Below are 22,561 nucleotides of genomic sequence, written 5' to 3' on the forward strand. Positions count from 1 at the left end.
GAGTAGGGAATATTTGGAGGAACTCCATATGGACCTATAAAAGCAAGACAGAAGAAACTCACTGTTGACAAATACAAGGTAATGCAGAGTGAAGGAATAATTGTAAACGATTCATTCTCATTACTGGGTTTTAAAGTAACTCTTAAGTACTCAGGAGAAAATCACAGCAGTTATTGTGGACAGCTCAATGAAAACATTGTTCAAAGTGCAGTGGCAACCACAAAATGTATAAAATGGAATAGAGGATAATAAAATTTGTCATTACATAAATTGATGGTCCAGTCTTATCTCAAACCCTGATTATGGTCATCCCATCTGAAAGAAGATACAATAGAAGATGAAGGTGTCTAGTGGAGGACAAGGAGGTGATTATTGGACTGTTTTGAAGAGGAGACAAATAAAAGGAGACATGAGAGGTATATAATGCATAGTAGGAAATATAAGATGCTCCTGTTTTCTTTAACGTAATAGATGGGGTCACCAAATGAAACTTAAAGGCAACAAATTTATAAATAATAAAGAGAAGTATTTCTTACATCACATAACTAAAGTCTGGAACTCATTGCCACAAGATACATTCTGAGAACTTAGTAGGCTTCATAAAAGGATTAGACAGCTGCATTAGATAGTATAAAACATTTCTGGGAGGAATATATATTTTTATGCTTCATGATATAAGATAATGAGTAAATGCCTGGATTTAGAAAGAAACTTCTGATGTGAACAGATTGTTCCTTAATTGTCCATTTTGGGGTTTCTTGAGTTTACATTCTCATCTAGTACTGTCCACTACAAGAGATCATTCCCGACTATGTTGACATTTGCTCTGATTTATTATGGCTCTTCTTGTGTTCATGGATTTTTGTTTGTTTGTGATATTACCCTAATGCTGTAAATCTACAAAATAGTTTACAAATAAGAGGGCAAGATTTCTGCTGTACCTGTCTAAGTTAGATTATATACTTGCATGGAAAAAGTAGTTCAACTGTATCATGAGAAGATGAATTCCTTGCAAAGCTTGACATTGGAATATATTTCACAGTAACTTATGAAGAATGTTTGTGGCTAAGGGGCAAAGTTGAAGGGTTTTCCCATGATTAAAGACCACACACAGTTAACTGTAAGAGAAGGTATTTAAGCATACGCTTAGAAACTCGATTCTAAAGGAATGTGCATGTATTTCATATTCTGAAGCTGTCTGTCACTCTGGTATTTCACTGACTGTGAGAAGGGAACGGATGACAGCATGTGATCTTCAAGTTTCCTGGTTTTCTCTGTTTAAAAGAATTCCAAAATTCTCTGATCTAAAAGCCCCAAATCCGTACTTTTCCATGCTTAAAATAAAACACCACTCATATCTATATACCTCAAGGTACCAGGTGGCTTGTGAACGCTGAGATGGTGGGGCAGATAAAACGTCCCACAGCAGCGCAGTTTGGGCCCCCCCTGCATGCTCCGTGGCAGACCCAGAAGTGGATTGGAAGTACTTGTGGTCCACTTCTGGGTCCACCACCAAGTGCGCGGGGCCCGCGCCCCCCTGGCTCAGCAATCGACTGCAGGAGGACCCAGGAGGCACCAGTTGCCGGGTGGGGGGGAGGGGGGTGCTCCACAGCAGACCCAGAAGTGCACCAGAAGTTCTTCTGGTCCACTTTCAAGTCCACTGCTGAGCGCACTGGGGACCCTACCCGTGCTCCTGTGGGATGCTCCATCTTCCCCACCATCTCAGCAATAATGAGCCTCCTGATACCTTGAGGTATGTAGAAAAAACATTTAAAGCTGCATCTATGTCCAAATCGTCAAATCTCTCTGAATCAATTCAGAGGGTTCCGATTGGATTCAGAGAGATCAAAGGGTCTCCTGATTCAATTCAGAGATTTGGCCGCTGAATCGGGCCAAATCTTCACTGAATTGAACCAGCGACTAAAGCTTCGTACAGCCCTAATAGATAGATATAGATATATATATCTTTATCTATATATATCGGTTGAACACACTGCTTTATTGATATACTTACAATTTTAAAATGATTTGGAAACCTACCAGTACCTCAATTAGTATAATAAAATAAATTCTAAATACCTATGTACTTTGGCATTTGATTTTGTTTTTTTTATCATGAAAAATCAGAGCTGTCCCTGTCGCCTTTATAGACCTGTGTCCTGGTGAGCAGCTGTGGATATTGTTCCCTCTCCCCTCGGCTTTCTGGCACTGAGCAGCCTAGATATGCCTGTACCTTGCCCATGCCGTTCTCCCTCACTCCCGAGCCCCAGCCCCGCTAGTCCTGCCAGTGCACCTCACTTCCAACGCATATTCCCCCCACCACCCCAGTCCTTGCCGGTGCCCCAAACTCAACAATCCGCAGCACCCCTGTTCCCGCCAGGGTCTCTCACTCCTAACCTGCAGCCTACTGACCCCACTAGCCTTGCTAGAGGGGGCCCCCACCTGCCAGGGCTATGGGATCTGGCCATTGCATCCTACCCACTCCCTGTTCTTCGTCTTGTGGGCGCCAGCCGCAGCCGGCACAGCAGCATGCAAACCGTGGCTGCCATGTGTGTGGCGGCAGCAGCTGGGGCTGGAGCGGAGGGAGGAATGCGGAGCCTAGCCCTCACCCCTGCCCACAGTGACACAGCTGGAATGGAGCCTATGGGGAGTAGAGGGAGGTTGCAGGGTGCCTGCTGTGGGACTCGGGGCTCCCCACCCTGCTGCCCTTCTCTTGGGGGCCTCTGTGGCCTGGCAGGTGGAGCCTTGTGTAGGAGGGGGGAGTGGGACAGCGAGATTCATTGCCGGTGTCGAGAACCCTGTGCCGCCAGTAGTGTGAAAAGTAACTGATGGGGGGAAGGGGCACTGCGCTGCCCTCCCCTGCTCCTGCCGTTACCAGTGGTGGAGTGGGGAGCAGCATGGGTGGACTGAGCACAGGAGCGGCACCTGGGCCACAGCTGTGGCATAGAACTGTGGCCCATCGCGTGAGCGGCTGGTGATGGGAGGAGGTGAAGTCGGTGAAACCCCCATTCGTCTGTTATTCCTTGCGTTGATGCTGGGGTCCCAGTGGTGGCAGCAATGAGCCTCACCGCTATATTCCACTCTCCCGCACCTGGTCCCGCCTGCTGAGCCGTGGAGGCAACTCCTGTTTATGCCAGTTCAGCTAGGCTGCAGCCCCATGGCTACTGTGGGCACACACATCTGGGGGTGAGGACATGCCCGTCCCCTGTAACCCATTGCATCTGCATCCCCATGCCTCATCTATGCCCTCCCATAGACTTACTTGTGGAGAGTTGCAAGAGCTGCTCTCCATCACACTGCGTGGCTGCCATGTGCATGGTGCGCATGCGCAAGCACATGGCACCCCCTGCTTCTGATCTTCACCTTCCTGCTCCCCCCAATCCCAAGTCTGCCAACCTGCAAAGGGAAAACTGTTTTTCCATGTGTTCTCCTTTAAAGGAGAAAATCCATGTTTTTCTGCAGCAAATGGAAAATCGAGATTCCTGGTGATAATACAGATTACCAAACGTTCCCAGCTGGAGTTACCATGTGATTGGTATGGAGCATAGTTTAAGTGAACAAGTGGTGAAGAAATAAAGCACCTCAGTTCTAATCCAAGGGTTATATTAATTTGTTGGTCTACAGAAAGTCGCTAAGCTTTTCTGTTTTCCATCATCTTCTCTATAAAAAGTGGTCAATATCTGCTTATCTTACACTGGAGCTTTGGGCATGAGTGAGTATTTGCATAGTTTTTTGAAGTTTAAAGAATATTCGGAGTTTTAAGTAGTACCAGGTTTGTCCAGAGGATACTTGTTACAATAGGCAGTGGCTTGATTGTTCTAGATTCTAGACATTCTGTGTGTTAGAACTCCATATACATATTGGTCTTTACATGTGTAATGTTAGCTCGTTGCTTCTCTAGATAATACAACTTCTCAAAAATTGCAGAATACAGGAATACTGTGAACGTTTTCCCTGTTTGGGTTAGCAGGTTAGTGAAACTTCTCACTGGAAGTCCGTTTTACTTACTAGGGTCAGACTTCTAGTACTTTGTCAAACTTCGTTGATTTGAGAAAGAAATTGACTTAAGTATGCATGAGGCCATTGGAACCACAACTCTGTGAAATGCTGATCTCTCTTGGTGATGGCAGAGCTCTTTTATGTCCTGTTAACTATCTTAAATATACGCCATACTTTTATGGAATTGGGTCCATAAAATCTAGTGCTCTTTCTGTTTAAGCAGTGACTTCAGTTAACTTCAGCATCAGGCTACGAATTGTACTCAGATGTACAGGCAGCTAAATTCTTAGCTAACAATCCATTGTGCACCTGAAAACTTTATTATAACTAAATTACTTAATGCATTTAAACCAATAAAACATTCATTCTAGAGGATAAATATTTTAAACTTTTTAACTGTTGGCCCTTTCACTGTCTTTTGGGTAGTACAGGGACAAGTTGGTCATGATCCCAGACTTCCCCCTGCACTAGCAAATGGAAGGGGTGTGGTTGAGATTTCTGATCTCAAAATGTGCCTCCTGCCATGCACTTGTGGCATGGAAGAAAACGCAACTGTTGGGATCAGGAACTAGATCCTGTCTTGCCTTTAAATGAATGTGTGCCTGGGGCCTAAGCGTTTGAAAATGGGCAATTCTACTTACATTTTAAATACAGTAAAAGCTTTGTTATCTGGCATCCCCAAGGCATGAGGGATGCTAGATAACAAAATATTCTGGTCAATTGAGCAGCCCCGAACAGGCATCCTTACCTGTTTGGGCTGCCGCTTCTCCTGCCATGTCCAGGGCGTCGCCGCCCCTCCCGCAGCATTGCCGCCCCTCCCGCGGGCTCTGCAGGCCCCACGGGACAGGGAGGCGGGCCCTGCGCAGCCTGTTATGCCCCCGGGCCATGTGGGCTCGGCAGCACAGGCTGCTTTGCCCAGGCCATGGGTGCTCGGAGAAACTGGAAGTGCCACAGTGGGCACTTCCATTTTCACTTTTCCTTACAAGCCAGCATGCCGGTTACTGAAGATTTTACTGTAATGTACCAAAGTTTAGTGACCTTAGTTGTGCCTTGAAATAAATGTACTTCATTATTTGTTTGTTTGCAGTAACAAGGAGGCATTTTGCAATGTGTTCATAAGTGCATTTAACTTTTTAGTTAAAAAACATTAAAATCTTAAGTGATGGTAAGACACTGTTTTAAAGTTGCTAATGTAAAAAGCAAGACACTGTAGAAATTTGTGCAATTTGAACACCGGTGGTTTTCGTAGCAGATAGTTATGTTTTTAGCTTCACTGCATCAACTACTAAGCTGCGCTACTTGGAGTTAGTGCAGGGAGGAGAGCAGCAGATGAGCAAGCTGCCTGTGGCAACCTTATTTCCTGTGATGAGAATATACTGGTTTCTTTGTGGTTCCATAGGGTCATCTGCCCCCTCTGCAAAATAAGGACTCTGTGGCTGACAGCAATTAATTTAGTTATAAAATATATATTTCAAGTGTAAAGCTGTCAATAAATCTAGATGCTATTGTGTAGCTTTGAGTTCTCCCCAAGCCCTCCTCCACATGAGGCTTTTTGATACTTTGATTTCCATTATCAGATAAAGTTAGGCATTATTGGAGTGTGAAACGGGCTGTATTCGATTTGGATTTGGATTCAGATCACTGTCCCAATTCCATTCGGCCAAATCCGAATCTGAAGATTTGATGCTGATTCAGAGAATCAGCCATTTGGCCATCAGCCGCAGGGGGACCCCAGGTGCCCCCCCAGACCCAGGAGGCCTCAGTCGTCGAGGTGCGGGGGGGAGGTGGAGGGTCCCCTGCGTGCTTCCTGGCAGACCCAGAAGTGGACCAGAAATGCTTGTGGTCCACTTCCGGGTCCACTGCCAAGCGTGCTGGGGATCCCCTCATGCTCCCATGGCTCCATCTGCCCCACCATCTCAGCATTCACAAGCCACCTGGTACCCTGAGGTATGTAGAAAAAACATTTAAAGCTGTGTCTATGTCCAAATCATCGAATCTTTCCGAATCTCTCCGAATCAATTCTGAGGGTTCCGATTCGATTCAGAGAGAATAAAGGGTCTCTTGATTCGCTTTCGATTCAGATTCAGCCACCGAATCGGGCTGAATCTCTGCCGAATTGAATTAGCGACTGAAGCTTCACACAGCCCTGTTAGGCATGCACCCATTACAGTTGGGACCTCAGAAGCTAAATTACATAAAACCATTCTCGCTTCCAGTTGCAGTGCCTATTCTCTACCTGCTTTAAATATATTAAATCTGGTTTAAACCTGATGCATACTTTCAGAAATTTGCTGTAAACACTGCTCTTTAACACATGCTTGTCAGCTGATTCTTGCCCTGTCTTCAAGTCTCTATTTTACCTTCTTATAAACCTTTCATCTGCCTTGCATACTAATTCTATCAAATAATACTAAAAAAATTCCCAATAGAATTTCTAGATAACTCGGAACATATTTACTTTTCATATTAAAGAAATATATTTCTACAGCATTTTTTAGAAAGTGCAAAATAAATAAATTTTATCTACCTTGGGCTTCTCTTTTAAAAGGTTGTTGCTCTGATTTAGTGTGCGGGTTTTTTTCCCCTCTGTGCAGAAAGAATCTTCAAGAGGAAGGCATAGAGAGAAGGAAGACATCAAAATTACCAAGGAAAGGACTCCAGAAAGTGAAGAGGAAAATGGAGACTGGGAAACAAATAGAGAAGGTAAGTGGAACGCAATAAAGACTCCTCTTACTCTATTACAGTGTTCCACGTACTACCAGATTATCAGTTTATGGAAAGTTGAGCATTTTAAAGTTCACTTTCCTAAACAATACATTCATGTAGTAGCCACTCACAGATAACTGTGAAATACTGAGGCATGTATCTGTGCGGGAGAAAGGAACACAACAGTCCAAATCGGATCAAGTAATACAATGTAACCACTGACTTTTTCTTGTTTTGTATTCTGTCAGAAAATCTGTTCTGCATCTTATAGAACAAGACTGTAGTCATAAAATTATTTCATTTGTACAGTAAACAAAAGGAGATAGGTCTGTTGCCACTTCCTGGTTGGCAGAACCTTTCAAATCCCAAGTTGTTTCTTTGAATCTAAATTGCATCAGTTGTTAAGAGCTGATCAGTAAATGAATTTAAAGTAAAAAATCAGATTTTGGAGTAATTTTTACTTCCATCTTATTCACAAGGACATAACTCAGGAAATATAAAAATGCATTTACCTTTGCCTTTACCTTGAAGTCGCATTGAAGCCCAGTAGCAAGATGATAAATGGATGTTTTCATTACTACTACTACTATCTATTCTGTGCTCATAAAAGGATTTTGATGTCTAAGATGCTAGTGTGTCTTTCTTTTAACTGCATAAATCGATTTGGACACTTTTTTTTCTTTCATAATTTTTCTATTTCCTCTTGTTAGCATTACAGGTGACTTGACTTACTGTGAAGTTGTGTGATGTCTGCATGATAATGAGATCGCTATTCTGGCGTAATTCTTATAGTAGCAATGATGATGATTTTGTTACCATTGCATGAGCTCTTATCATGGATTAGGGCTCCATTCCATAGGCATTGTACAGAGTAAAGAGAGTCCTTCTGCTAGAGAGGTTTTTTGAACTCTATTAATTTTAAATCTGTCGATGGAGATAGTTACAGGGCATTAGTGAGCATATGTTTCTAGTATGTAAATTGTGTTAAAACTATTGATGAAAATTTACTCCAATATGGATTTAATCATTCTTCTGCTAAAAATGGTTTTGAAGTGATAAAATATAGAACTGTTGGCATGTTTCATGTACTGCTGTGGCAGAGTGTTCAATCGATTGGGAGTTTGTCTCGATAGTGATCACCTACTATGCATTTCTGATTTGAGAATTTGCTTCTCGGCCTTTTGGCTAAGATCAAGTGCGTTAATACATATTTTAAACTAATTTTGTAGTTTAAAATAATTTCATGCAGAATTAAAGCAAAGAAATTTCTTACCTTCTAGGAATCCTTAACATTATTTTATAACAACATAGACAATTGATGTTTGAAATAATACATCCTGAAGCCAGTTCTGAGTAAGCAGGCAAATGCAGTGATCATTTAATTAAAAGATTTATAAAGTTTCTTGTATTATATAAAAAAAAAAAAAAAAAAAAAAGCAAACCTGCTGTCCCTGACCCAAGTGACAGATTTCAAACAATCGGGGGCGGGGGGGAGGCAGGGCAACAGGGAACAATGGAACTTATAGTGAATTCAGGTGGAATGAAATTATCTGTAGTAGAGCAGAATTGGACATAATTTTAATACTACACAGGGTATGACTTCACTGCAAGAGTTTCATTGTGCAGGTATCTTATTTACTTCTTTAAAATGTGCTCACATTTCTTTTATTTGTTAACATTACTTTATTTTCTCTCATGCCACATGCACTCAGACAAGACATGCACCTTGTTTTTTGAAGGGCACCATGAAGAAAAAAATACTTTTCCACAGTTTTGGCTACACAGAGCAGGGACAAACCTTAATCTTCAGCTTCCTCACCCTCCCTTCCCTGCTCAGTCAAAAACAGATTGTAGCTGCTGCTGAAGACTGGACTTTGTGGATGGATCTGAGATTTTGAAAAGAGCTAAAAACAGCCTGCGGGCCTGCGAAGTAGGATGAGAGAGACAGCAAAATTGACAAAGAAAGGGTAGCCTGATTAGTGAAAAATCAAGACTATTAAAAAAGTAGATGAGGCCATTAACACCTATTGAGTGAGTAGTGATTAGGAGGGATCAAGTAGTTTATCTGAGCCATAAAAGCAATCGACTTCCACTGTGCTATCTAAATAGTAATACCACAGTTGCTGCTGCCTGCAGCAGGCATCCAAGTGAGGTTATCGTTGTACCTGCCCCAGATCTACCCTGCTGAAATCTGCCCCCTCCTTCCACACAGGAGCTGGAGATTAGGAAAGTAAAAAAAAAAAAAAAAGCAGTAGCCATTTTGCAGTGTCTCCATGCTTTTATTCTGGGCAGAAAAAACAGCCTCCTCAATTAAGACATGCACCCTAATTTTGGAAGCCTAATTGTTGGGGAAAAGGCGAGCATGGTATGCGAGTAAATATGGTGTTCAGCAGTTTCTTACGCACCGTATTTGAATAGAATGTTAAAGAAATTCTTACGTACAAGGAGAGGATTAGTAAGAATAAACTATAATTGCCAAATGCTAGTCATGTTTTAAATATATTATTGGAACATACTCAGACCGTGCGGTAATATTCTTAGAGCATTCTTAGTTACGTCACTGTTAAACACAATCTGCATTATAAAATGATATGAAAATATTTTTAAATGGTGATCTGATGAACCCAATATAACACTGATTTGCTGTGTGATTACACATTCTACATCTTACCTGTACTCACAGTCTTTCAGCCAAAGGAGCTATGAAGCTCTTTGAACTGTAATGCTAACTGACTATGATATGGAGAAAGTATTGTATTCCATGGTGCTATTATGAATGTAAATGTTAGCATGTTAAACAAATGAAAATCAAATAAAAATACTTTTAAACAGAGGAAAAAATGGTTCCCTCTTCAATAAGCTTTCACTTTCATAGTGGCAATGATGTTATACTTATTGTCTTCCAAGTGTAAGCTGCCAAGTAAGACTGAGGAGATTATACTTGGATTTCTAATATAAAAATCAAGAAGAAATAAGACTTTATAAAGTAAAAACAAACAAATCCAGTATTCTTCAAGTACATTTTAGTATATAATTAATTTATATAATAAAGAAACAAGGATAAAAACCACATTTCTTTACAATTAACCTCCAAATAAGTCTGAATCACTGAAATATTTCCACTGAGCAAAATCAATATCCTCATCAAAGAGAACTCATTGATATTGTGCTGGAGTTTGCTGAAATTGAACATTCTGGTTTTTATGATTTCAGTTTCTTTTAGTGGTTTAGTGACTAGAAAGTAAACAAGAGGAAAAATAGTTTCCTATTTGCTTTCTCCCTTCTTACCTTATGTAAATCTGCCACCAAAAAAATCTTATTTTTGTGCAACCAAGATAAGGGTATTATAAATCAGATATTCTAGTTACATGATGTTATTCAAGTTATTCCAGATTTCCACCACTTATACCAGAGATCAGACTTTGGCTTGTTGAGGTCCCTATATGTATGTTTGCTTGTTAAATAGCTAACCTACATGTCTTGTGTTAAGTATACCCGTTTAAGACTACTTATTTCATATATTGCCTATCACATTTTTTTAATAAAGACTCTGATAATGGAGATGTTAACTACGATTATGATCATGAGTTGTCTTTGGAAATGAAGCGCCAAAAGATTCAAAGAGAACTAATGAAGCTGGAACAGGAAAACATGGAGAAGCGAGAGGAAATAGTCATTAAGAAAGAGGTTTGTATTTTGCAGAGGAACACATTCTTGTGGCTTGCCAACAGCCATTTCATGGCCCCCTAATTATTTCATGCATGTTTGGAACCTCTGTATGCTACTATGAATCAGGTGATAAAGAAGTATTCTTGTTTATGACTTTGGAATCAGGACAGTACTCCAGCTGACTTTTTTTCTGTATGTAGGGAAGGAGACAAATAGGAAAGAAGGAACTACATTGTTATATGCTCTGTCTCAAAATCACTTGTCAGGCTTGAAGTCTTGATTTCCACTGCTTTCCCTCCCTCCTCATGCCTTTACTATTCACATTGTTCATGCTTCTTCTAAGTATAAACTTGGTAGGTAGCTCGTAAGAGGAACGTGTGTGCTGGTTTGAAGTCTGTGTGTTATGGGTGGAGAAGCCAGAAGACTGAGAATTTGAGCTGTAAGTTAATCTTGTGTGATTTTTTTCAGGATAAGTGATAACTTTGTAAGAATCTGAATTGTAGCAGGCTTGAGCATCAGTTAATTTCATTTTATATCATTCATTCATTTAAGCACAGCATTTTTACGCATCACATCACTTAGAGACATTATAATACTAAGATATATTATTTTGGAAAAAATATATGGTTGGTATGTCTAAGGTGAGGTAATTGGTTATCATAATCTAAAGTTTGGATGATGGCTAGCGTTCATTTCTTGTTCAGGATGCATGTGAGCATCAGATGAGGTCTTTGAGGATCAAGACTAAGATTATAATTGCAGTTGAGACTACTTTTTTCCTTTCTCTCAAGATTTCTCCAGAGGTGGTTAGATCTAAATTATCACCATCACCTTCACCAAGAAAGTCTAGTAAATCTCCAAAGCGAAGATCTAGTCCCAAATCTTCCTCTTCAGCAAGTAAGAAAGAGAAGAAGGCTTCTACAGTGTCTTCACCACTTTTGGACCAGCAGAGGTCAGTATGCAGGCATATACGGAAGAGGATGTTTCACGTTGACCTATTCATTCATCATGAAGCATCTCATGTTCTAATTAGTTGGGTATAAGTTTTTTCATTGTTTTTTTAGATGGGGATTGTCTGACTTTGCATACCTGTCAGTGTCTAAACTGTAACTTCTTGCCAGACATAATCTTTGGGGCATGTCAGTACATATAGGTGCCTGTTAATTAATGTAATAATAATGTTTAGATTTTTGCATTGAACGTTATACTTTACATCAGAACAGGTGTGGAGGCTGAGAGGAGCTAGAGAAATCTAAATAAGTAAAAATAAAATTGCACTAGAGGATGTTAAATAGCTGTTAAATGTGAGTTCATCCTAACCAGAAGTAACGTTCTTAAATTTGGCTAGTCAGGTGTTCTGTTGTAACTGCATATTGCTAGCTAGGAAAATACTGTTTGATATTCTAGATTCTAGGAGCACCCTGTAGAGTTACTGGACTGGGGAAAGGAGAAAAGATAGGTGATAATATTAGGCAAAAATCATAGGCTGTTACAACTGGGCTTCTTGCCACTAAAATCAATCAGCTAAGACTTGTCTTAAGACTTTGCTGACTTCAGAACTTCTGAATCAATTTTTGGCTCCATTAGATGTAAAGAAAATTACAACCCCACTACAAGCACAGATACCTGTATTTGCCAGACCCTTTCTTTGTGGCAAGTTCTGCATAGATGAGGCAAAATATTTTATTTACTCTGCAAAAGAAGTTTAAAAAATTGCTGGTGTCTATGCAGTGTCATCTGGCTGCTGCTATTTATATTTATGACTTAGTTGTATGAAAAATACATATCAGTGTAAAGGTACAGGTTTTATTTTCTTGTAACGAACAGTGGAAGTAATAGAAATGTTAGTTCATAACACACTCAAAAGTATTGTTGCTGCTTTAGAATGAGAGGTGGTTAGTCCAAATTGCTTAAAATCCAAAGCACTGATCCTGCAGTTCATTTTGTGTGGGTGACTGGTATATTAAATTTTAGAATTTGAGTTTAAGCAGGCAGACTGTAAAATAAATGTTTTGCCTTTTGATGCATGCAGGCTTACAAGGGCATTGTATTTTGGGAACAGTTCCAGATGTTGCAAGCCTGACTCAGAAATAAGGGTTATAAATTGAAGTGGCCATGCAGTACCTCAAAGGAAAACTTGACATGAATTTTCTTTTTTTGAATTTACAATTCAGTTAAGTTCAGTTATAGATGCCAGTGTCTGCTAATGGCCTAGAGAGGTCTGCCCTAAAAGCTACAGAGCACTTTGCCCTATAATTTCAGTAGCAACAGTACTAATTAAATCATGAAATAAAATACTCATTACTCTTTCAAATATTATTTTCTGGTTATTTATATTTAGGAGTTCAAAAAACAACCAAAGTAAAAAGAAAGGGCCTCGTACTCCCAGTCCTCCCCCTCCAGTCCAAGAGGAAGCTCCCCTGGGAAAGAAACATAAAGAAAAACATAAAGCAAAAGAGCGCTTAGAAGAAAAAACAAGAGAGGGAAAAGAAAGAGGACGTGATTTTGAAAGGCACAAGGAGAAAAAAGAGAAGCAGAGGTGGGTTATGTTGCATTATTAGGTTTTTAACAGTAATGTAACCTGGCTTAGGTTGTCTGCTTTTGAGCTACAGTTCATAGAGCACTAAATATAGAGGGGTTTACACCTGACTTGCTGCCAACTTTTTCTGAATTCATTAAATGTCATAAAGGCATTGGATAGTGGATTAATAAACTACAGCTAATAGCATTGTCACTTTAATAAAAAGAAATAACTTGGCTAGATGCCCTTTGGAAATAACCATTATATTCTCCATTAGTGAGTAAGACCTTGCGTAGTGGTCCAGTCCAGTTTTGTCACTGGTTCATGCTAATACTATAAGTTAGTTGAGAATGTGAAGGTGGATGGTAACTTGGATGACAGTGACCACAAAATGATAGAGTTCAAGATCTTAAGGGGAGGAAGGAAGAAAAGCAGCAGAATAAAGACATTGGACTTTAGAAAAGCAGACTTTAAAAACTCAGAAAATGTTGGGCAGGATCCCCTAGGGAAAAGTATAAGGGTATTGCATGGGCATGCAAGAAGAAAATTAGGAGGGCCATGGCATAATTTGAAATAAACTGGCAAGGGACAGCAGGCAATACAAAGGGATTCTACAAGTATGTCAAGAATAAGAGGAAGACCAAGGAAACTGTGGGTTCCTTACAGAATGCAGAAGGCAATCTAGTTGATGATGTAGAGAAGGCTGAAGTATTCAGTGCCTTTTTTTTAATTCAGTCTTAATAAATAGGATCAGCTAACAGTTGACGAGTGCAGTTAACAGCAAAGATAAGGAGTCAAACAGCCTAGAGTTAGTGATTCTTAACCAGGGTTCCCACAGCATCTGAGGGTACTGCAAGATCCCGCCAAATGTGCCATGTTGCCTGCCGCCGGTGCCAGGAGTGAAACAATTGTTGCTCTTCCTCCTATCCAACGCTAGGCACCCAAATATATACCTTGGGATAAGCAGTACATCCAGCTGCTCCCTGTCTCCCACTCCAACACTGGCCGCCTCCATGCTCTCAGCAGCATGCTTTGCCATGCATAGATAGATATGTGGGCACATGAATGTGGAGCCGCCAGCCCGTATTTTTCAGCTTGGCTCTTTCTCCTCACCTTTGCCTCCCAGGCCCTGTGTTCCTCCCATGCTCTTGGGGCCGGTGGGAAGGATTGTAGGTACATAAAGCTTCACACTCTTCACATGCAAGATCAACTCCCAGACTACTGCACCTGGTAGCACAGTTTGGGAAGGAGGTGAGCAGCCAACTGTGGCAAAAGAACAGGTTGGGGACTATTAAGAAAACCTGGACATATACAAGTCCATAGGACTGGACAGGATGCACCCAAGGGTGCTGAGGGAGTTGGCCTATTTGATTGCAGAGCCACTGGCCATCATTGAAAACATGTGATCAGGAGAGGTCCCAGATGATTGGGAAAGGGTAAATATAGTGCCCATATTTAAGAAAGGAAAATAGAAGGATCCAGGGAACTACAAATAGGTCAGCCTCACCTCAATCCTTGGAAAAGTCATGGAAAAGGTCCCCAAGGAATCCATTTCTAAGCACTTGGAGGAGAAGGTGGTGATTAGGAACAGTTAGCATGGATTCACCCAGGGAAAGTCATGCCTGACCAACCTGATGGCTTTCTCTGATGAAATGACTGTCTCTGTGGATGTGAGTAGACCAGCAGATGTGGTATACTTTGATTTTAGCAAGGCTTTTGATATGGTCTCCCACAAAATTCTCACAGGCAGGCTAAGGAAGTACAGGTTGGATGAATGGACTGTAAAGTGGATAGAAAACTGGCTGGATCATTTTGCTCAGAGGGTAGTAATTAATGGCTTGATGTCTAGTTGGCAGCCAGTATCAAGTGGAGTGCCCCAGGGATCAGTCCTGGGGCCAGTTTTGTTTAATATCTTTATCAATGACCTGAAAATGAGCTGGAGTGCACCCTCAGCAAGTTTAAGCTGAGATGACACCAAGCTGGGGGGAGTAGTAGATACTCTGGAGAGTAGGGTTAAGATTCAGAGACATCTAGACAAATTGGAGGGCTAGACTAAAAGAAATCTCATGAGGTTCAATAAGGACAAGTGCAAAGTCCTGCACTTAGGACTGAATGGTCTTATGTACCGCTACAGGTTGGGGTTGGACAAGGTAGGCAGCAACTCTGCAGAAAAGGACCTGGGGGTTACAGTGGGCAATAAGCTGAATATGAACCAACAGTCTGCCGTTAGCCTTCTTCGCAACAAAGGCAGCCTGGGCTGCATTGGTAGGAGGGTTGCCAGCAGATGAAGGGTTTCTGTACTGCAGCAGTTCTTCACGTGGTATCTGGGTGGCTCTTTCAAACGTGCAATCTCTCTCTCTGGAGAAGTGTCCTTGCTGGGTGAAAGCCTTTGTAAGATTGGTGAGGTGGCAATCCCGGGTGTTCTCTTCAGTGCAAATTCAGTGGTATCTGAGGGCTTGGCTGTATATCACAGCTTTTTTGGTGTGTTTAGGGTGATTGCTGGTTCTGTGCAGATATGTATGTTGGTCTGTGGGTTTCTTGTATAACGTGGTCTGTATTTTATCATTCTGGATATCATCGATATATCTTAAGTATAGCAAGGGTTTGATGGTGCAGTTCTTGAGGAAGTCTTCTTCCAGGTGGCTCATAAAAAGGTTGGAATACTGTGGGGCCGTTTTGGTGCCCATAGCTGTTCCCATCATCTGGAGGAAGTGTTGATTATTAAAAGTGAAATTGTTGTGTGTGAGGATGAAGTGTATAAGGTCAGTAATATCTTTGGGGTCTGTATTCTGAGTTGTAATCTTGTTCCTGTAGATATGTAAGGCAGGCTTGGATGCCATCCTGGTGCGGGATGTTGGTATATAGGCCGGTAACATCCATGGTGGCTAGGAGGGTGTTGCTGGGAAGGTGGTCTGTGTTTTTAAGTTTCCGTAGAAAGTTTGTAGTGTCTTGCACAAAACTTGCTCTGTGGGTGATGAGCGGTTTTAGGATTGATTCAACAAAACCTGATACTTCCTCAGTTAGGGTCTCATGGTTGGATATGATAGGTCTGCCAGGGTTCCCTTGTTTGTGGATTTTAGGGAGCATGTAAAAAGTCCCCGGGTTAGGTAGTAGGGGGGATCAAGGTCTGTAGTTTTTCTCTTAGTCTTGATGGAAATGATTTGATGGTATTGTTGAGTTTCATGGTGAAAAGGGGAGTAGGATCTTCTTGTAGTTCTTTGTAGTAGGTGGTGTCAGAGAGCTGTCTGTTGCCTTCCTTTATTCCTTAACCCGGGGACTTTTTACATTAGACTGGCTTCTTTACTTTTCATTCCATCCAGGAAGAGCACACACCAACTGCAGAGACTTCCTTAGCCTGATGAAGGGTTTTTGAACCCGAAAGCTTGCTTAATAATTGTTTTCCAACTATTTCAGTTGGTCTAATAAAAGATATCAGATTCACCCAAAGAACCTTGTCTGCCTATGTCCTTAGACCAACACAGCTACGACCTACACTTTCTGGCTGAAGGCCTTTTTGAGATTTGTTAGGTGTCAATCATAGGTATTCTCCTTGCTGCAAATTCAGTGGTATTGGAGAGCTTGGCTGTAAATTACAGCTTTCTGGTGTGTTTAGGGTGTTTGCTTGACATGTTTAGGTGAGGGGGCTGGGGCACATGACTTCTGAGGACAGGCTGAGGGAACTGGGCTTATTTAGTTTAGAGAAGAGAAGACTGAGAGGGGATTGAATAGCAGCTTTTAACTACCTGGAAGGTGGTTCCGAAGAGGATGGAGCTAGACTGTTCTCAGTGGTGGCAGATGACAGAACAAGGAGCAACAGTCTCAAGTCACAGCAGTGGAAGTTTAGATTAGATATTAGGAACAACTTTTTCACTAGGATGGTAGTAAAGCCATGGAACAGGCTACACATATTGTTGTGGAATCTCCAGCCTTTGAGGTTTTTAAGACCTGACTAGACACCCTTGGCTGGGATGATCTAGTTGGGGCTGGTCCTACTTTGAGCAGGGGGTTGGACTGGATGACCTCCAAAATGTGGAGGGACCTCCAATGCCTAATTTTCTATAATTATTTGATTCTGTGACATTTATTAACAAGCTAAGGAAGTTCAGACTAGATGCAAGTACTGTAAGGTTGATACATAACTGGTTGGATCATCATGCTCAATGAGTAGTCCTCAGTAGCTCAGTGTCAAGTTGGGACAAGGTATCAAGTGGCATTCTTTATGGTTCTGTCCTGAATCTGGTGTTGCTTAAAATTTTTATTAATGATTTGGACAACGGGATTGAGTACTCACTTAGCAAGTTGTGGATGACTCACAAGTGGGGTTGAGTTGCAGACGCTCTGGAGGGTAGGATCCACAGTGATCTGAATAGACTGGAAAAATGTTCCACAGTCAAGCAGATGAGAGTCAACTAGGACAAGTGCAGTCCTGCACTTCAGACATAATAATTGCATACACAAATACAGACCAGGAAATGATTGGCTAGACTGCAGTATTGCAGAGAAGGATCTGAGGGTTATAGTAAATCATAAGCCGGACATGATCCTTGTAGCAAAAAAGACCAGCAGCATACTTGGCTGTATTAACAGGAATGTCACTTGCAGATCAAGAGAAGTGACTTTTTTCCTACTCTGATCATCGTTAGTGAGGCCTTGTCTGGTGCGTTGTGTCCAGTTTTGGTCCTTACACTTCAAGAAAGATGTGGGCAGATTGGAAAAAGTCCAAGGAACATAAATAAAAATAATTAAGAGGCCTAGGAAGCATGACTTGTGAGGAAAGGCTGAAAGAGCTAGGGCTATTTAGTTTAGAGAAGAGAAGACAGAGGGGAAGGAGGAACTTGATAACAGTCTTCATATTCCTGATGGACAATTATAGAGTGCATGGAGACAGGCTTTTCTATGCGGCCATAGGAGACAGAATGAGGGGCAACGGCCTCAAGCTGCAGCAGAAGAAATTTAGGTTGCAGATTAGGAGGAATTTTCTGTCTGTAGGTTTCCATTTAAAACGAAATACATGCTTACTTGTGTTCTCCCCAAACCCTAGATCCATCTGGTTTTATGTATAGATGGTTTATGGATGAATGGATAGTGTGTGTATGTATTCTGTGTAAAAATAGATGTTAAGTATGTATTTAGTGTAGTGACAGTTGAGTTTAGGAAAACCTGTAAATTGTATGCATTGTGAGTTGATAAAATAAAAGCTCTGCATTTATCCAAATAGAAATGCCACTGTATCAGTACCTTGTACTCATTTAGTTAGCTTTGAGGCAACTCTAATGTAATAGCCTGTGCTTGGTTCCTTGTCCTTTTGGGATGAATTGATAGCAGTGGTACTTCCAAGGTACTGGCTGCAGCTTTCTGTAAAAAGGGCAGTGTTCTTTATGTGTTGTGTTTCTTTTAAAGATACTTAATACTGAGGACAAATTATAGCACATTCTTCTGAGGGTCTGTAACAAGGAAATGATGGTTGCAGATGGTATCAGATCTTTCCATCTTTCCAGGAACCATGATTAGTATTTGAAAACTTGTCTGTGCACTTCAGGGTTTCAGTAAATTTCTGACTTTACAGAAGTTATTAAATGAGGGCAATAAAAAAAAAAATCCTGATCATACAAATGTCAGAGCTGCAGAAGGGTGTTCAGTCTTGCATTGTATAGTACAGTTAATGAGATACTTCTGGAACTAAATAAGACAATAAATTATGTAGATATTTCTTCAGCTCTGTATGATGGAGGTAATTTCTTATCTGAAACCACAAATGAACAAATTATTCTATCAGAAGTAATTCTTTATCTTTTAGCACAGGTGCTGTCTTGGGGTTGTTTTTAATCTCATGGAGATGTACTGACGCCATATTGTGCATATTGAACAAGCTGCTACTTGTATGTTTCCCAGGGATCCTTCTGAAGGCTCCCATAGACAGAAGCGTTCTCCTAGTCCTGCAGATCATTCTGGCAGCAATTCCTCCCCTTCCAGAGAGTATTCACCGCCTGCTGCAAGGCGAAGACAGGCCTCCCGAGCTCCAGCCAAGGCAACCACTCACAAACATAATTTTTCACCCTCTCGCAGGTGGGAGGATAATCGCATAGTTTCTGTTTCCCTAAACAGTTCTGACTTCAAACAAGATTTCTTCGTAGCATGGCAAGAAAATTTCTAGTCAAGCTGTATCTTTTTTGGAGGCAGTTGAAGCTTTTGATGCAGATTTCTTTACTCTAGTAGAAGTGTTAAAAAACAGCCTGTTCTAATTTTCTGTGTTTTTAAGAACTTGTTAAGGTGAGCAGCTCTGAATCATTGCTCGCTAAAGAGCCCTGCTCTTGCAAACTCCTTTGTTTGCTTAATGTTAAGTAGATGAATAGTTCTGTTTCCTCACTTGAATTACATGTAAGAGTTTGCAGCACTGAGGCCTAACTTTTCTAAAGTCTTAGACAAAGAAGGATGTCACAGTGATGGGTCATGCCTGGGGACCTACCAAATTCACGGCGGAAGTGGGGTACACAGCAGCTCCTTCAATTTTTCATGTTCCCTGTGTGCCCCTTCCCCCCCTTGTTTGGCAAAGGGGCCCACCACACCCTTCTTATCAGCAGAGAAGCGAAAACCAGTTTTAAATATGCTGTGTTTTTTGCCTCCCTGTCAGTTAGCAACAAGCATTGGAGCCGCCAGGGCCCCTCAGCCAGTCAGTGGCAGGAGGCAGAAACAGAGCCACATTTAAAACCACAGTTTTCACCTCCCCACCGATCAGGAGCAAGCTGCAAGGGTGGCCCCTCCACCAATCGGTGATGGAGGGGCACGCTGAGGGAACCTGCAAGATTAAAGGAGCTGCAGTGTACCCCACTTCCACCGTAAATTCGGTAGGTCCCTAGTCATGTCCAATAGATAGAATTCAGAAATACAAAAATAAGAAGCCAGCTTTACAGACCACAGACAGAGACAATACCTATGATGTACCTAAATAAAAGTGCATGCAAAGCAAAAATGTGTAAATTGTCTGTCTTGCTACCATGAAATCTTGACCTTGATGAATAAAATGGCCAGACCTGAGAAAAAATGTTTCAGATTAATCAAGTGCTTTGTCTATTCATTTGTGCCGTATTGCTCTGAAATCTGTAGGTTTTTTGAAAATGATTGTGCTCTTGATTTATCTAAAGCAGGGGTTTCAAATATATGGCCCACGGTCGGGTCAAGTCTGGCCTGTGAAGCCTGCAGTACTGCCCACAGGTCTCAGACTAGATCTGGCATGCTGTATGCCAAGGGTGGGCAAAATGCAGCCCGTGGGCCAGATGTGGCCCACCAGGCCATTCTATCTGGCCCGCAGGGCCCCTAAAAAATTTAGAAAATTAATATTCATCTGTCCTTGGCTGCCTGTCATGTGGCCCTCGATGGCTTGCCCAAACTCAGTAAGCAGCCCTTTGCCCAAAATAATTGCCCGCCCGTGCTGTATGCGGTACATGCCTGGACCAGCCCTGCATGTGGAGTCAGGCCAGATCTGGTCCTTGCATGCAGCACCCACAATGCTGGACTGGCATGTGCACTGCACGCACCACACAGAGGGCTGGATTGGTACATGTGCTGCATGCAAAAACCCTCACCAGACAGCTCCACTGGCTCAACACTACTTATCTGGCCCACAGATAGCCCTGTGCTACTCATCCAGCCCCCAGGGCCAGATGAGTTTGACACCCCTGATCTAAAGTTTTCACTGTGAGCATCAAGTAGTTAACCATCTCATACAGTCTATTTATATATAAGCATGAGAGGTGATCGATTAAAATATTGTAGAAATAACATGGCATTATTTTTCTTAGGTGGATTAAAAGGGAAGAATGTAGCAATGCCTACTCTTTTTCTTTCGTTCTATACATTGAAGTAATAGTAGTAGTAGAATAATAATAACCCCTCCCCCCACTTCCTTATATTATTATAATATGCTACATATGTGACTTTTTAATGATGTTTCCTGTAGGTCTGCTTCCCCATCCGGTCAGCATCATTCTCCCATATCCTCTCGACATCATTCTTCTTCATCGCAGTCAGGCTCCTCTGTTCAAAGACACTCCCCTTCTCCACACCGCAAAAGAACTCCTTCTCCATCCTACCAAAGGACAGCTTCCCCCCCAGTGAGGCATTCGTCCTCTCCTTATCCCCCGCGTTCTTCCTCTTCTCCTCAGAGGAAGCGAAGTCCTTCGAGGCATCGATCTCCTGGGAGAGAAAAGGGAAGGCATGATCGTGACCGAACTTCACAATCGCGTGATAGACGCCACGAAAGGAGAGATGGTATGATCGAGAATACATATTTCACAAATATTTTATATTGCCTCCAAAATGTGGTCGACTTTAAACATTTTAAAACCTAAAGTTGGTAAATGTACTAGTCATCTTGTAAGCAGTCAGCAAGAGGCCAAGAGGAAGCCCTAGAGTCGTAAGTAACTGTTGCGCTCCCCCTTTTCCACAAGGACCATAAGCATAACATCCCACCCTCCCTAATTGCTCACTCCAGTGTTTTTTTAATGAAGACTAGTGGATTGTGTGCAAAGAAAGAATATAGCAATCCTTCAACTAGAAATCGGTCCCGTTTGGATAATTTTTGATGAACAAAAATGCCATTTTGTCCCAAAGAAGTCATGTGAAAAACACTTTCATTAGATGTTTTGTTTTTTTAGACCAGCCATAAAAACAGGAGCATGCTGTGGTAAGTCAGGGGTTAGCATAAGTAGAGAACATAAAATTCAGTAGCATGGTCGCATCCATAGATTCCATTTTTTATGTGTGTACATAATAGAGAAAAGGGGAAACTACCACAAGAAAAGTGTTTGATCTCTGTGTCCTGTAAAGGATCATTATTCCTGTCCCAAAGTTATGATGGGTCTTCCTGATACATTTAGAAGTAATTGAATATATTCTATCTGTAAACCATTACATTTCATACTTTGTGGGATCACAAATTCAAATCCATGGGGGAGATTATTTTTTTTAAAGCTATAAAAGCATATAGCTACAATTTGTGCCTTTGCAGATCTCTGTGGATTGTGCTTTTGGGCCAGAAACCCAATTTGGTAGGGTATTTGGTTTTTTTTAAGTGACTTTCTTTGTTTGATACTTGAGATTTAATATTGTCGACCAGGGGTAGGCAACATTTTTTGCCAGAGTGCCGAAAAACACCACAATGCCTACCTTGGACGGTGCGAAGTGCCTGGATGGCAGAAAAACAAAATGAAGGCAAGGGGTACATGGCAGGATGCCCTACTGCCCCTTGCCCCCTAGCCAAGGTCTCTGCCCCACAGCGGGCTCTGTGGCTGCCAGCAGCTACCCTGGCTCTGGGTAGCTGCTGGAGCCCGAGCTGATCCCAGCAGGGCTTGCAGCATCCCAGCTGCCTGCCGGGAGCAGCCCGGGATCCCGGCTGGCAGCAGCTCCCCAGAGCTAGGCCGGCTGCAGCCAGGAAGCTCCAAACAGCTGTGCCGGGCTCCGGCATCAGCTCCACACCGGCGCGTGCAGGCACGCCTCGGAATGGGCAGTGGGGGAGGGGCCTGAGGCAGCGCAGCCCCCGTCTCTCCCCCTCTCCCGGCTCGGAGGTGATGAACCTGGCACAGATGTTTGTAGCCAGCCTGGGCTCTGGGCAGCTGCAGCAAGCAGGAGGCAGGCTGCAAACAGTTTTGCCCCGCCCCCCACCCCCCC

The 22,561-nt window shown here is 42.1% G+C and overlaps 1 protein-coding gene across 1 annotated transcript in view; it reads left to right on the top strand.

The window, feature by feature from the left end:
- Nucleotides 1-22,561, top strand: part of ZC3H13 (zinc finger CCCH-type containing 13) — a 64,769-nt gene that overhangs the window by 17,273 nt on the left and 24,935 nt on the right. The window contains 5 exon segments of the mRNA XM_025214723.1: nucleotides 6,594-6,702; nucleotides 10,253-10,392; nucleotides 11,166-11,326; nucleotides 12,716-12,913; nucleotides 20,853-21,163. Coding sequence (XP_025070508.1) covers nucleotides 6,594-6,702; nucleotides 10,253-10,392; nucleotides 11,166-11,326; nucleotides 12,716-12,913; nucleotides 20,853-21,163 — 919 coding nt within the window.

The sequence above is a fragment of the Alligator sinensis genome, unplaced genomic scaffold (assembly GCF_000455745.1).
Source record: "Alligator sinensis unplaced genomic scaffold, ASM45574v1 scaffold1219_1, whole genome shotgun sequence".
In the NCBI taxonomy this organism is placed as follows: Eukaryota; Metazoa; Chordata; order Crocodylia; family Alligatoridae; genus Alligator; species Alligator sinensis.